The 16,748-nt window shown below is 40.1% G+C and overlaps 1 protein-coding gene across 1 annotated transcript in view; it reads left to right on the top strand.

Annotated features, from left to right (window-relative positions):
• Nucleotides 1-3,239: 3,239 nt before the first annotated feature.
• Nucleotides 3,240-16,748, top strand: part of SCAI (suppressor of cancer cell invasion) — a 179,220-nt gene continuing 165,711 nt past the window's right edge. Inside the window, exons 1-2 of the mRNA XM_049895361.1 lie at nt 3,240-3,406; nt 4,129-4,173. Of these exons, the coding sequence (XP_049751318.1) occupies nt 3,354-3,406; nt 4,129-4,173 (98 nt within the window). The 5' untranslated portion in view covers nt 3,240-3,353. The remainder of the gene's footprint in view (nt 3,407-4,128; nt 4,174-16,748) is intronic.

Below are 16,748 nucleotides of genomic sequence, written 5' to 3'. Positions count from 1 at the left end.
TTTGCTTTGTAAGCCCAGAACCAGGTTTTGGAAAATACTTGTATTGTGAAAACAAAATGGGACTCTTTCTGAGCCTCTTCACTGTCAGGAATAGAATCACTTTCCATCAGCTTCCAGAAGTTGTATACCTGGAGTTGAAGAGATTTAACAGCAAGAATCCAGATTTTTTAATGTAATTGTTTTCTAAATGCTAATGTTTGTAAAGCACCTTCAGTTCTTTGGATGAAAGGTGCTATATATCCTCAGTGTAAATTAACAAAAAGATTATAGGAAGTTTGTGAAAGATAATTTTATCTAATGCAAAGTCTGTAGTATGTCTTGAAAAGAAGTTAGCTGTTTATATAACAATTTAAATTAAAAAATGTGTATTCCTTCACTTGGTTGCTTGACTTTGGTAAACAAAACTGAAATTTTTTGTAGTTCTCCATTTGACTCTGAGAGCCAAAGTATTCCAATCCTTTAAAGTCAACCAGTAGTCATTGTTACGCCCTGCATCCAGCATCCAGAACCATGCATCATGAGGTCGTCAAAATCTTTCAATTGTGTGTGTACAGCGTGCGGTGGTGCTGACAAAATATACAGTAGTAGAAAAACAGCACATACACAAAAATCGTAAAGTCCCCTAACATGATGCCAGACACAGAGCAGATGCTCTGAGGAGGCTGATTCCTTATTCCCCTATTCCTGGTTTCCTATTGCCTTGTCAATCAGTTGGTGAATATGTACCTTTCTTACCCTCATGACGGTAAGCTTATGCTGGCTTGGATCATTCAGGTGTTTTCTTAATACAAAAAATGTGTGAAATTTATAGACGATTGTTTTTTTATATCAACAAACTTTATTACAAAAGCGTATTTCCACTCAGTCCCTGGGCACCCACTGTTCTCAGCCCTCTACTTTTGAGTATAAATAGAAAACGGAGTATAAAAGACTGCATGGAGACATGGAATAGTGGAAAGAATACAGGTTTTGGAATGAGATCTGATATAAAACACAGCTTTGTCATGCAATAATAGCAGCGAACCTGTATTGAGCATACTTAGCTATGCTGTACATGTCCTATTTTGTGAATGCTTACTGTGACCCTATAGTATCTTTTTCTTCAGATGAGGAAACAGGATAGTATAACTTGCTCAAGGTTGCACAAATGAACTGAAACTTTGAACCCCTAGGGGGCACACAAGAGTACATCTTAAGCCCTTAAACTTAAGCGGTGTTGGTTATTGTAGCTGTATGACCCTGAGCAAATTGGATTCTCTGAGTTTTAAATTTATGTATCAAATAAGAGCTAATACTATAAAGGGTTGTTCTCAGGACTAAAAATAGTGTACAGTCGGTGGCCCAAATGTGCCACTCACTGAGGGCTCATGCATATCATTTGCCAAATTCAGTGTAGTTGGAGAAGTAATAAAGAATATGTAATTACTAACAGTGTAGCATATGTAAGTACAACGGAAATTTGGAGAAGATAATGTTCAATGTAGGATGGAGTAAGTGAGGGAAGACTTTAAAGAGAAAGTGTGAATTAAACTTGGAATGGAGGTCTTTGCGCTTCTTACATAGGAAAAGCACAGAAGCAGAGGTTACTAGAATTTGTACACATACAGACTTTAGATAAGACTTGAGGGTACTTCTTGGGAAGACATGAGAAATAAATAGGTGCAGGTCTATAGGCAGAGTATCTACCATGTATCAGACATTGCGCAAATTAATGAAGACCTTGAAAATTAGGCAGAAGATCTTAATGTTTTAAGAAATGGGTAACAAGTGATATTTCAAGATTAGTCCGTTAGTGAGTTGATGATCCTTGCCCATCAGGACTCTTCCCTCCGTTCAGTCTTGTCTGATGCAAAGTACTCTGAGATTCTTTCCCCTTTCTGGTTTGGTGATGATAAGGGTGGATATTACTAGTTGGGATTGAGGTTTGTGGTTCTGTGACCTTGAGACTGCATAAAATATTAATTCGGAGGGCAACAGAAATTTGGCGGCATTTTTTTCTTGGTCATAGCCATTAAAAAATGTCACTACGATTTACCATCACTTATTTTATAAAAGAAAGGTCATTTTAACACCGAAGAGGTTACAAAGGACAATCTCAGAATAAAACACAATACACTGAACAAATTTGGTTTTATTAAAAAAAAAATAGTATCCTCATTTTGGCCATTTGTGAAGATAAGTGAGAAATTTGTCCTTGACCTCTTGTGTCTGTGTACTGCTCTAGGCTGTCGCATTATCGATGAGAATGGAAGTGGCTTAAGAGAAAGCTTTATGCCTCCTCACAGCTCCAAACATATGTTAAGGATCTACCAACAAAAACTACCTATACAAGGACTAGAGATGTAAAGAGGTCGAAAGGGTACACCTTGCAGGAAAAATTTTTAGAATATATTAATGAGCTGTGCCTTATTTCAAGGATAGTTTTGTATGTTTAGCTCTATCAACAACCACCAAAAAATGCAGTAAAGTTTATTTTAAAATTGATTAGCTGACAAAAATGGCAGTTATCTACAGTATACAGGACGGTTAGCGTACGCGGGGATCAATTCTGTTTAGGCCCTTCAAAATGGAACACTTGTTTTCAGTTATGGCATCAATTCTGTTTGCAGTGTTGATTTTTCTTTCATGGTGAAAATTTGAATCTGCCAAGAGGAAGTCTGCACTGAAGCTTGTGATCTTTCCTGCAGAGGGTTGGGAATCCAATCCAGGCTTTATTTTGGTGAATTTTTACAGTTTTCTGGCTGTGTCTTCCACGAAGAGTAGCTGTGAGCTGTGAGACCATTTCAGCTATGATGTAGAGAAACACATCGCATTCGAGGTGGTTCAAAAGGAAGCTCGATTGGGAGAGTTGCCTCCCTGTCGCATCTGCCAAAGGAGTTTGGGAAATTACAGTGCTTGGGCTTTCCATCCCGGTGTGGTGCAGTAGTGCTGGTGGTGGTGCCAGCAGGTGTGTGGGATTAAGGACGCAGAACCTGGAGGACCTGTGGGCAGGTGTCTGGCGCCGCGCTGCAGTTCCTGCTTTCGAGCGCACGGTGGCACTTAGGCTACCCCGGTACTGCTAGCAGCCTCTCTAAAGCACCTCCGCCGCCACCTGCAGTCTCAACCAAACCTCTGGGTGGGTAGCGCGGAATATGACAGCCGGAGTGTCCAGTCGGATGCCAGGTTTCCGGCCACATACCGGCTCTAGCCAATCGGAGACGAGGAGAGGCGCGAAGGAGGCGGGCCCGCGGCAAGTCTTGCAGAGGCGCGAGGCCCTCCTCCCGCCCCTCCGCCTACTCCAGCCTCCGCCGCCTCAGCTTTCCGAGCGAGCCCTGCGGCCGCCGGAGCAGCTCCCGCGGCGGAGCCGGAGCCGGATGGTCAGAGGAGCCCGGCAGCAGCAGCAGCCGCGGAGTCGCCTGGTCCCCAGGTGGGGCGGGGTTTGTGCAGAGGTCGGGGACGCGGATGGGGCCGAGCGGGGCGGAGGGAGAGGGCCCAGAGGCAGCGGCTTGGGGCCGTGAAGCTTTCGGGGAGCCCAGACTGGAGGGGCGGGGGTACAAGCTGTGCGGGGCCTGGGGGGCGCCGAGGGTTGGGGGTGCAAGCTGCGTGGCGATCGCATCCGTGTGGCCAGACGAGTGGGGCGTGTTAGGGAAGGGGCGCCGAGGGGTGAGGCTGGGGGCGCTGGGCCGGGAGGGGCAGGGCGCGGGCGCCCCGCGGAGGGGCCGTGGACAGCGGGGAGCGCCAGGTCTGGAGGGGCGGGGTTCGGATGGGCAGTTCATGTTTGGGAGGGGGTGGTCATGGGAAAAAAAAGGTCAGAGGGGCTTGCGGAGGTGATGAGGCAAACAATGAGTAGGTGGAGGTGGGTGGCTTTGGGGAGGTGGCCTGGGACGAGTAGGGGCTTATAATAGGGTGAAAGACTAGCAGGAGGCAGAGCAGGTTTTGGACTAAGAGCATTAGAGAAACAGTGAGTCCCAGGATTGCTTAATCTTGGTAAATAAGGGAAACCGGGCATAAGGCATTTGTAAGGTAAGGCATGGACTTAGCCTGTAATCCCAGAGTATGGTACCTTTAGTTCTAGATTGGTACAGTAGGTTCCAAAGATGTGTTCTTGTGAAGTACTTTTGGTTACTGTCTTATCTGTTTGGTCTGTAGACTGAGTGGCACAGTGGAGAAACCACCTCGAAAACGGAAAAGCAGGTAAGGCAAATGCCTTCCTAGTTTTCTTCGTGTTTTTCTGTTTGGCTGCACCTGTGTCATACTGCATAATCGTATTGTACGCTCTGTCAGTAGATGAAGTTGTTTATTTAGCTCCTTTGTTAATGAATATAACTACATGCAAGACGTTTCTTTTGAGGACATCAAAGTACTACCTATACACGTTTTTTAAAAATCTAATAGAATGTTGGCAAGAGACATGGATAATTGAAAAATGCTAGTTTTTTATTTACTTCGGCCATACTCTCACCAGCTCTGTTTAAAAAGCAAATATTTGTTGAACATCTACTATATGCCAGGTGCCAGTTGATTTATACGTATCATCTTATGTAATCCTTAAAGCATCTGAAGAAAGTATGTACCATCATCGCTATTTTTGAGAAGAGGAAACTGAGGCACAGAGAGGCCAAGTAATATCCCAAGATCACACAATTGATAGATGATAGAACCAGGATTTGAATCCAAGCAGTCTACTCCAGAGCTTAACCATTATATATTTCCTCCAATAAACCATTGAAGATAGGTTTTCTTATTGCTTTTTCTTTCTTCGCTGTATTTGTTGGTGTGTGCCGTCAAGTCAGTTCTGGCTCATAAAAAACTTACATGACAGAGTAGAATTGTCCCGTAGGGTTTCATTGGCTGAAATCTTTATGGGAGCAGATCACCAAATTTTTTCTTCCAGAGCAGCTGATGGGCTTGAACCTGACCTTTCAGTTAGCAACTGAGCACTTAACCATTGTGCTGCTAGGGTTCCTTCATTGTATATAGAGTCTAATAAACAATGAAATGGCTGAACAGTAGGAAAGCAGAGAGAAACAAAGACCTTAAGTAGTCCACAAACTAGTGAATTATTCTTTGAGTAGTGAAGAAGAGCATATTTTCATTCCACAAACATTTTTGGTGCATTCCATGTGCCAGGTGCCTCACAGCAATTCTGTGTAGTCATTCGTTTTCACAGGTGTAGGCACTGGCCTAGAGAAAGTAAGCTACAGTAGTTAGGATATGACCAACAGGGCTACTGTCACAGTTATACTTGATAAGTTATTGCTGAAGGAGCCCTGCTGATGCAGTGGTTAAGCAAGCACTTGGCTGCTAACTGAAAGATCAGCCCACCAGCTGCTCCTCAGGAGAAAGATGGGGCAGTCTGCTTCTGTAAAGATTACAGCCTTGGAAACCCAGTGGGGCAGTTCTGTTCTGTCTTACAGGGTCACTGTGAGTTGGAATCGACTCGATGGCAGTGGGTTTGGTTTTTTGGTTTTAAGTTATTGCTGTTAGTACACAGAAAACTTCAACAGTACGTAGATATGAAATGCTGATGGTGAAAGTGCCAACAGCTAAAAATGCCTTTGTCACTCTTGAGGCCTGTACTATCCAATATGGTAGCCACATGTGACTATCTGTCAAGACTGAGGAACTGAAACTTTAATTTTAAATCTAAATTTAAAAACTGATCCTCAGTTTAGTTACTGGAAAACATTAAAGTATGTTTGGAACAACTTAGGTATGGGAATTTATGTTTTCATTTGTAAATTTTATGAAATCTTAAATATAGATAGACCAAATATTTCCAATAAAAATTTAATGTCCAAATTAAGATGTGCTGTAAGTATAAAATACATACTGGATTTCAAGTTAGCACAAGAAAATGTAAAATTTCTCATTACTGATTTTTTATATTGATTACATGGTGAAATAATATTTTGGTTATGTTGGGTTAAATAAAAATATTACTAAATAGAATTAATTTAACGTGACTACTTTTTGTGACTACTAGAAATTTTTTTTAATGTGACTACTAGAAAATTTAAAATTTCATGTATGGTTTTGCATTATATTTCTTTTGGACAGCACTGGTTTAGCTCTCATTATTCCACTGCCATAGTCTTGCAGTAACCTCCTGACTGGTTTCCTGGCCTCCAATCTAATGTCTTGTAATTCATTTACTATTACTGTGCAAGTTGATCTTGTAATTCTCATTCTTAAGATCTTTCTATGATTCTCTGTTGCTTTTTGGACATAATTCAGACTTCTTAGCCTAGTCATATAAAAGGACTGCCTTTTTTTTACTCTGACCTACCTTTCTAAACAGTTGAGTACTGTGGTCATAGACTTCTTGATAATGGACCTGTTAAATATCTGATTTTAAATGATGTGATTTCCTGGTGAACCATTCAAGATGAAATGTAACTCTGTGTTTCATTTGCCTTTCCCTAAACTTTTTACATTCTCTCTTTGGTTTGGGTTTTTGCATACAATTTCTGTTTCTCTCTGGAGTACTTTCTCCTTGCTTCTTGACAACTCCCTCTTTTAAAACTCAGCTCCAACGTCATATCTTTAGTGAGGGCTTTTGCACCCTCTTCTCCTTCCCATATTTTACCTTGTTTACTCCCATGATAGCCTGTATATAAACTATGCGTAATGGTTTGGGCCGAATTTGAATCCCAGATCTTTAAATACTGGTTGTGAGATCATATGCAAGTTCATTAACCTCTCTGAGCCTCAGTTTCCTCATCTATGTAATGGAAATAGTAATAGTCCAATTCTCATAGGGTTGTAAAGTACTTAGTACACTGCCTGACATGTCGAAAGTAGTCAATAAATTTTAGGTTAAAAAGCATCCATCAAGGACCTTTTATTTCCCATCTTGTATATGCAGTGTAGGAGATTAAAAATAAAGATACTATAGCAAAGAAAAATGAGAAAAGAATAATATAATTAAACCAGTGGCAAAATTAGTATGTAGACCAGAAAGTACTTCACCGTTATTAATGGTGAATTCCGTATTTGGCTGAGTTTCTTAGAGCAAAGAAGAAAGTAATGCTCAGTTATCAGATTCATAGTGTTTATAAAATTAAACACATGTTGTTCAAGAGAAGCACGACTTTTTAAAACTGTTCAATTTGAGAGAAATATATCTCTCTGGTATTCATAATGGGGATACTGTGTGGTTTCGTGGACAAAATCTCAATGATAGAGTAGTAAGTTTTTTTAAGATTGCTTCTTCTAATGCTTCTCAATCCAAGTTGATTAAATGCCAGTGAAAATTCTCCAAAAGCCTGAGGTATACATCTGTGGTTTAGATATACATAGCTCTGATGGTTTGGCTTGGTTTAGAGGTAAAGAGTAAAGAATAAGCTACAGGGACTCTGTTCGTTGTTTATCCCCAGCACCTAGAATAGTGGCACTTGGAAAGACAGTTATTGAATAAGGAGGCCTTAACTCTCCATGAGTACTATTTCTTGAGTAGTAAGTTTTGGTAAGTGCCAGGCAGCAGTGAGTTTAATATTCTCGGTCAGGAGTCATGAGGGCATGTATCTGCTTGTATGTTTCAGGTCAGACCTTGATCAGGTCCGGACTTTGACCTGAATGGACATTTAGTGTACATCTCTAAAGAGATCTTGTAGGCAAGATTTTCCTCAGCAAACAGTTCTGGGATTGCTGTTGGGGCATGGGGGAAGGCCCGTTAAGACTCTAAAAGTGGATTCTGGAGAAAGGGTGTAATGGTTGTAGACAGAAATTTTTACAGCGGTTATTACCAGTTTCATACTGTGGCCATAGAAATTCCTAGTATCAAATAGATAAATGATACAACTTTGAGATGAACTCTTCAAGATGAATTAATTGCTGAATATAGCCTTAAGTATCAAATCAAGTTGGGCTGCTGTATAGAGTTGTTGACTATAATATATCCTATTACATTTTGGAAAATAATTGCCAAAAGTATGACTTTGATTTCGGTGTAGTTAATGTCAAGTCATTCTTTCTGGTAGATGTTAGTGGCTGAATTATCTTTTGAGAGCATTGCTAGTGCAGACTTAACTGTAAGACAGTTGAGATAAGCACCTCTCTTCTACTGTTAATATTTTTTTGTGTGTCTTTTTATTCCTTGAGGGCAGGAATGGTGTCTTCATTCATCTTTCTACCTGTAGTACTGAGGGGGTGCTCAATAAAACTATAATGAACCAGTAAATGAATTGGTGGCAAGAGGGAGTTAGTGTGGAATGGGGCTTTGGTGATTAAAAATAACGTAGTATTGTTTAATACTCTTGATAAACTGTACTAGATGACAAGAATTTTAAGATTAGGAAACTTGATATCTGTGTGGTTTTGGGAAATTCTGAAGACTTAAGTATGTCTATTAATAATGTTTGGGTTATGAGTTAGGGAATCTTTTCAGGTCCTATTATGAACAAGACTCATTTGGTTAGGATTCACGTTGATTAATGCTTTACCGTGCCATTTAGTTTTTTTTTGGTGATGTGTTTAAAGCAAGGGGTCCAGGCATTTTGGTGGCATATGTAATTTGTTTAAGAAACATTTGAATGCTTTCTAGTTCTGGGTACTAGGGATACAGATGTGAGTAAGATATGGCCTTTACTATGAAAAAGCTTATGTATTAGTGGGAATGACAGACACTAAAATATGAGACAGTGTAATGACTTTGTATATATACGAAGGTTTATACAGTATATACAAATGGTTTATAGTAATTCTGCATACCGGGAGTGAGGGAGGTTTCCAAGACATTTTATTTAGGTCTTGAAGATTTTGAAGATTAATTTTGGCAGTGGTGTGACTGTCAGAATGATAGGGAGTCTGGCTCTAGATGCACTAATTATGAGATCTTAGGTGAGCTACATTCAAGACCTGAACAAGGGCGGTGTCAGGTGTGGAGAGATATCTTTAAGAGCTTGGGCTATGATGTCAGACTAAGCAGTGGTTCTCAGCTGGGGCCAATATTGCTTTCCAAGGGACATTTGGCAATGTCTGGGAACAATATTGGTTGTTATAACTGGGAGCCTCTACTGGGTAGAGGCCAGGGATGCTGCTAAACCTCCTGCAGTGCACAGCACAACCTCCTAAAACAAAGAATTCTCTAGCTCAAAATCTCAATAGTGTTAAGGTTGAGAAATCCCGGACTGGAGTTTGAATCTCAGCTCTTCCGAATATGAGTTTTGGGCTCTAGGACAAAATATTTGAACTTTCAGTCTGTTTACTCTTCTGCAGAATGCTGTAATGTTAGCACCTACCTTGTAGGATTATTACTCTTCTGTAATAGAATGTTAACTCCTTGAGCGCAGAAATTTTTGTCTGTTTTGTTCACTACTATATTTCCAGCACCAAGCCAGTGCCTGACATCTAATAAGTACTCAATAACTGTTCGTTAGATGATTCAATGAATGGCTTATTGAGAGGATTCAATGAAATAATGTGCATACAGTACGTGGATTTCATTTTACTTGGATCCACAATCAACACCCCATGGAAGCAGCAGTCAGGAAATCAAATGACACATCGAATTGGGCAAATCCGCTGCAAAAGACCTCTTTAAAATGTTAAAAAGCAAAATGTCACCTTGAAGACTAAGGTATACCTGACGCAAGCCGTGGTGTTTGCAGTCTCCTCTTGTGCACGTGAAGGCTGAACAGTGAGTGAACAAGGAAGGTAGAAGAATTGATGCCTTTGTATTATGGTGTTAGCGAGGAATATTGACTGTATCATGGACTGCCAAAAGAATGAACAAATCTGCCTTAGAAGAAGTACAGCCAGAATGCTCCTTAAAAGCAAGGATGGCAAGACTACATCTCACATAGTTTGGACATATTATCAGGAGGAATCAGTCTGTGGTGAAGGACATGATACTTGATAAAGTAGAGGATCAGCAAAGAAGAGGAAGACCCTCAACGAGGTAGGTTGACACAGTGGCTGCAACAATGGGCTGAAGCATAACAACGATTGTGAGGACTGCATGGACCGGGTAGTGTTTCGTTCTGTCGTACATAGGGTCTCTGTGAGTTGGAACCAACTTGACGGTACCTAACAACAACAACACTACATGATACAGGTACCTAACACACAGTAAGGACTCAATAAATGTAAACTGTGACTAGATGGTACAGTGGTTAAGAGCTGTAGCTGCTAACCAAAAAGGTCAGCAGTTCGAGTCCACCAGCCATTCCTTGGAGATCCGATGGGGCATTTCTGCTGTGTCCTGTAGGGTTGCTATGAGTCGGAACTGACACGATGGCAATGGGGTTATCATTAGTTTGGAGCCCTGGTGGTGCAGTGGTTAAGAGCTACTGCTGCTAACCAAAAGGTCGGCTGCTAACCAAAAAGGTCAGCAGTTAGAATGCACCGGCTGCTCCTTTGAAGCTGTTTGGGGCAGTTCTACTCTATCCTATAGGGTTGCTGTGAATTGAAATTCACTTGATGGCAACGGGTTTGCTTTTTTTTTCCTCTATTATTTTTTTCTTTTCTTTCTAGTCTTTTAATCTTGATTTATTTTTGTAATTTCTCTATCTGGCTTGGTATCTGGTTGCTCTGTCCTGTGTTGTAGCCTTGAGTTGGTATCTGGTATTAGTGATTTTCTAACCAGAGAACTCCCTTTAGTATTTCTTGCAGAATTTTGTTTTGGTTTTTACAAATTCCCTAAAGTTCTATTTATCTGGAGATGTCCTAATTTCATCTTCATATTTGAGAGACAATTTTGCTGGATATGTGATTCTTGTCTGGCAGTTTTTTTCATTCAGTGCTTTATATAAGTTATCCCATTGCTTTCTTGCCTTCGTGGTTTCTGCCAAGTAGTCTGAGCTTATTTTTACTGACTCTCCTTTGTAGGTGACTTTTCATTTATCCCTAGCCGCTCTTAAAATTCTCTCTATATCTTTGGTTTTGACAAGTTTGATTCTAATATGTCTTGGTGACTTTCTTTTGAGATCTACCTTTTGTGGAGTTTGGTGAGCATCTTGGATAGATATCTTCTCATCTTTCATGATATCAGGGGAGTTTTCTGCCAACAAATCTTCAACAATTCTCTCTGTATTTTCTGTTGTCCCTCCCTGTCCTGGTACTCCAATCACTCGTAGATTATTTTTCTTGATAGAGTCTCACATTATTTTTAGGGTTTCTTCATTTTTTAAAAAATTCTTTTATCTGATATTTCTTTGAATATATTGGTGCCAAGTGTTTTTATCTTCACTTGCCCTAATTCTGCCTTCCAGTTCCTGTATTCTGCTCCTCTGACATTCTGTTGAGTTGTCTAATTCTGTAATTTTATTGTTAATCTTCTGAAATTTTTTTTTATTGTGCTTTAAGTGAAAGTTTACAATTCAAGTCAGATTCTTATACAGAAACTTATATACACATTGTTGTGACCCTAGTTGCTCTCCCTGTAATGTGACAGCACACTCCTCCACCCTCCTGTGTCCATTCAACCAGCTCCTGTCCCCCTCTACCTTCCATCTTGCCTCTGGACAGGAGCTGCCCGTGTAGTCTCACGTGTCTACTTGAGCTAAGAAGTGCACACCAGTATCATTTTATGTTTTATAGTCCAGCCTAATCTTTGTCTGAAGAGTTTGCTTAGGGAATGGTTTTGGTTTTGGGCTAACAGAGAGTCCAGGGGCCATGTCCTCTGGGGTCCCTCCAGTCTCAAACCATTAAGTCCGGTCTTTCTACTAGAACTTGAGATCTGTATCCCACTTTTCTCCTGCTCCATCAGGGATTCTCTGTTGTGTTCTCTGTCAGGGTGGTCATTGGTGGTAGCTGGGCACCGTCTAGTTCTTCTGGTCTCAGGCTGATAGAGTCTCTGGTTTATGTGGCTGTTTCTCTCTCTTGGACTCATATTTTCCTTGTGTCTTTGGTGTTCTTCATTCTTCTTTGCTCCAGATGGGTTGAGACTATTATAATCTTCTGAATTTCTGATTGTTGTCTCTCTATGGATTCTTGCAGCCTATTGAAATTTTAATTATGTTCTTGAATAACCTTTTGTATTTCTTTAGCTGCTTTATCTGTGTGTTCCTTGGCTTATCTATGTTTTGCCTGATCTCTTTCCTGATCTCTTGAAGAGTTCTGTATGTTAATCTTTCATATACTACATCTGGTAATTCCAGGACTACATCTTCATCCAGAAGATTTCATGATTCTTTGTTTTGAGAGCTTGTTGAAGTGATCATGGTCTGCTTCTTTATATGATTTGATATTGACTGTTGTCTCCAAGCCATTTATAAGTTATTGTGTTAATTTATGTTTGCTTACTGTATCCTAGCTTCTTGCTTTGTTTTGTTTTGATATGCCCAAATAGGCTGCTTGAGTGAGCTAGCTTGACTGTTTGTGCCTTTGAAGCTCTAATGTCCTGTCACCAGGTATATGAGCCTAGGAGTCTATTTGCTTTTCTTGTGTGGATTCAGCTCAGGTGTCCAGGTAGTTGGTCATCAAGTGTGTGGTACAGGCTCTGTCCTGCAGTCTTAGAAGGGCAGGGGTGATTGGTGTAGGCACAGGTATCTGCAGCAGGGAGGTCATGTTCTGAACAAGGCAAGGAGCTGACAACCATCCCCTGAGTGTCTGTGAGAAAAGCACATCCCTGTTTCCTAGAGCACATGGGTGGGTTCTGCAGCCAGACCATGGGCACCCAATGCTTTTGGTTGTAAAGACTGGGAGGCATCATTTATCCTTGGACCCCTGTTGCTGGTGGCTAGGTGACGTGGGTGGAGCCACCAGTCCTCAGCCCCTGATGTGGGTAAGTGAAAAAACCCCGTTTAATAGGCAAAGTGGTATCAAATATCAAAAACCCACCTCTCCACCACACAGCTGAAACAGTTGAAGTCAGATCTGAAGCACATACACCATTGCAGTCTGCCAGCAAGGGCCTAACGTACTGAAAGGGGCCCACACAGGTCCATGCAAGGGTGAAAGGTATTCAAAGTCTGGACCATTTATGCCTGGACAGGAGCCACTTCTGTCTTGAGCTCCCTAGCTTAGTGGAGGTGGCAGATTATCTTGTCCTCCAGTTGTTAATTTATTCTTTCTTCAAGGCCTGGAGAATGACTCAGGATGTGCAGCAGGACCTGTCTCAGGCCCAGGGAAATTGACAGCCACCGAAGCCGGTTTGGGGGCTGGGGGAGCGGAAAAATAAATGCAAGTACTTAGCTTTTGCCAAGAGCGCTGTTCTCCTCTGATTCTGGAGATGTGGGTAGACTGTGGCTTGCTGTTCCTCCCTGAAGAAACTGCGTCCAGGATGCTATCACCAGCCCCACCGTGATCACTCCAGAGGATCATGCTTGAGGCACCGGTTCTTGCGGGGTCAGGTCCGGCAGCTCCTCGCCACTTCTGAACTGTCTCTCTATCCCCCTGCCACTCAGTCCAATTTCCTAGCTTTGCCTTTTTGATGTTCAGGGTTCCTAGCTTGTCGTATATATAATTGTTTCACTTGTTTTGTTGCGTCTTTGTTGTAAGAGGGATCACCGGAAGCATCTGACTACTGTCTTGGCCCTGACTCTCCAGTCTTTTTAAAAATCAGCTCTATAGAGGTATTATTCACCGAATACAATCATGGTACAGAACATTGCCATCCCTGCCACCCTCACCCCCAAATAGTCTTGTATTCCCTTGCTTTCGTGGTCCATGGCACTGATCTTTTTTCTGTCACTGTTGTTTTGCATGCTCTTGAATTTCATATATGTAGAATCACATATTATACAGCCTTATCATGTCTAGTTAGGTACCCTTGGCATAATGTTTTTGAGATTCATTCATGTTACTGCATGTAGCTGTAGTTAATTCCTTTCTGTTGCTGAGTCGCATTCCATTGTTTTTACCACAAATTGTTTATTCATTCACCAGTTGATGGGCATTTGGCTTGTGTCCACTTTTTGGCTGTTATGAATACTACTGTTATGAACATATGAGTACAAGTCTTTGTGTGGATGTATGTTTTTACTTTTCTTGAATAAATACCTAGGAGTGGACTTGCTGGGTCTTATGGTAAGTGTGTATTTAATTTTTTAAGGAATTACCAACTATTTTCCAAAATAGTTTACCATTTTGCATTCCCACAACCACTGTCTGAGGGTTCTGTTTTCTCTACATTCTTGCCAATAGTTGGTATTGTCATTCTTTTTTTAAACAGCTTTATTGAGGTATAACTGACATACAATAAACTACACACATTTCAAGTTTACAGTTTGATAAGTTTTGACACACATGCACACCTTTGAAATCATCACCATTGTCATCCTTTTTAATGTTTGCTCTTTTATGTATGTATAATGATATATATCATTGTGGCTTGGAGCCAAGAAAAGAGATTAGGGCTTAAGATATAGATTTAGAAGTCATCAGCAAACATTTGCTTATTGAAGTCATGAAAATGTGAAGAGGACAATAGAATGATACAATAACACCTTGTGGAAAAAGACCAAACTGCTTTCTGTCTTTTGTGACTTCTCTTAGCAGGGTATTATCCCTTTCTTTGCAGTCTTATCCACTGCAGGGCCTTTCTGCAAGTAGCCATCAGACAGGTAGTGTTTATCTCTAGGAGATAGATCGGCTGTACTCCTTGGTGAGAAACTGACATTCTGGAGATAATTACGTGGAAAATTAGGGGAAGGGTTGCCATTTTTTAATAGAACACAGGAATATTCTCTAGTTACAGAGTTTCTTTATGATAGCGTTTGCAACATCTCTACAGCAAATACGCTGGTTTTGGTAAAGCTGTTTCTTGTATACGTGTCAGTGAAAACCTAGGGCATGATGCCAAATTCAATTCTTTGAAAGCAGATCCTGCAGGGGGCTGAGATAGCATGGGTGAAGTATTCAGCATTTTGATGGTAGTATTTTATTCAAGAGTAAAGCCTAGGATAGCTGGAGCAGTGATTTTCAAGGGTGTTCAAAAAGCGCAAAGGTTCCTTGGGTCTAATTTAGGGCCTCTGGAGGATGAGATGCCAGGAGTAGCCAGGGGGAGTTTAGCGTCTGAGGCTCTGGTTCTGTCTGTCTGTCCATCTATCTGTCTGGTTTTTAGTAGGTGAATTTTGAAATACAAACTTAGCATACTGCAATGAACCTGAATTATTCAGCTCCCAGATTCAACAATTATCAACTTAATCCTATTTCATCTATATGTCTTTTACTCCATCTGATGCATATTTCCATACATCGTATTATTCATCTGTAAATATTTCAGTATGTACTGCTGAAAGTTGAGGACTCTTATTTTTCTTGGCTGTAACCTTTATTTATTTATTATCTTATTTTTTAAGGACCCTTAGAAAACATAACTACAATACCAGTAACAATAACCTCAAAATTAATAATATCCTCTCAGTATCATCAGATATCTAGTCAGTTTTCAGATTTTCCCGGTTGGTTAATCATTTAAAAAAAAAAAAATTTTTTTTTTCCAAGTCAGGATCTAGATAAGGTTCATACCTTGTACTTAGTTGACTAGATACTAAGTCTTTTTTTAATGTATAGTTTTCCCACTCCATCTCTTTTTTCTCATGTTATTTGTGTGATGAATAAAGCACATTTTCGACAATTTTCCACAGTCTGAATTTTTAATACCTTAAAAAAAATTGAAATATAGTTTACATACAGTAAAATTTACCTATTTTATTGTACAGTTCTGTGAATTTTGACAGATGCATACACTTACATTATCATCACTATAGTCATAACATAGAACAGTTGTATCACTCCCCAAAATTTCTTTCTGTCCCTACAGACCAGTTGACAGCCATAGATCAAATTTTCACAAAGTCTGTATTTTCAGATTCTGTCCTCATGTACCATTTAGCATGTTTCTGTATTCCCTGTGTGTCTTGTAAATTGGTAGTTAGATCTAGTTCTACAGACTTGATGAGATTCTGTTTTTGTTTGGTGTTTTTTTTTTTTTTTTGGGAAAGAATACTTTTAGGGGATAGTGTGTAAGGCTCTCTTTTTTTTTTTTTATATTAGCATCCCATAGTAATCAGTATCTAGGTTTATAATTTCATTAGGGGTTACAAATGGTAATTTTTAATTCTCTCATTCCTTTCTTATAGGCTGGAATATTTCTGTAAAGAGAAATTTCCCTTGCTGACTTTTTATTTTTAAAATTAACATATAGTAAATTGACTTTTTTGTGTGTACAGTTCTATGAAATTGAACACATGTATAGATGCACCACTGCAACAAGGGTACAAAACATTTCTGTCACCCCAAAACACTCGTTTGGACTGTCCCATTGCAGTCACATCCTCCCTACACCCTTAGCCCCCTGGCAGAGTGATCTGTTCTCTCTCCCTTCATCGACTATTTGATTATCTTGAGGCACAGTTTGGAAAAGCAGGATAAATACTTCTTTTTCCTCCTTTGTTTAATAGTTTTTAATATAGATTGGTTCTATAGAATGCTCGAAAAACTACTGGCTTGCTTTCATCTTTGTCTTTTTTTTTTTAATAATATTATCTGCTCATTGATTAAACGTATTTAGTGAGTTTCAGCCCATTATAATTATAATTCTTATTGATGCTCATATTAACCTAGTTTTGGTCAGTGGAAGCCTCTTCAAGTTGGCTCTGGAATCTTTTAGACACAATCTCAGTAGACTTTGATAGCTTTCTTCTGGGTTCGACAAGGTATCCCAGGCTCATCTGTACATTTTTTGCTCAGACTCGGAATTGGCCATTTCTCCAAGGAGACCTGTTCTTTTTAGCATCACCCTGGTTCTAACTAGAAAAATTCCATATGTGTCTGTTTTGTATCCTGAGGTTCTGTTTGTCTAGGATTTTGTTTGAAACAAA

Source organism: Elephas maximus, chromosome 9, assembly GCF_024166365.1.
Source record: "Elephas maximus indicus isolate mEleMax1 chromosome 9, mEleMax1 primary haplotype, whole genome shotgun sequence".
NCBI classification, from domain to species: Eukaryota; Metazoa; Chordata; class Mammalia; order Proboscidea; family Elephantidae; genus Elephas; species Elephas maximus.
The sequence above is the reverse complement of the archived record's forward strand: the minus strand, read 5'-3'. Positions and strand labels throughout refer to the sequence as shown.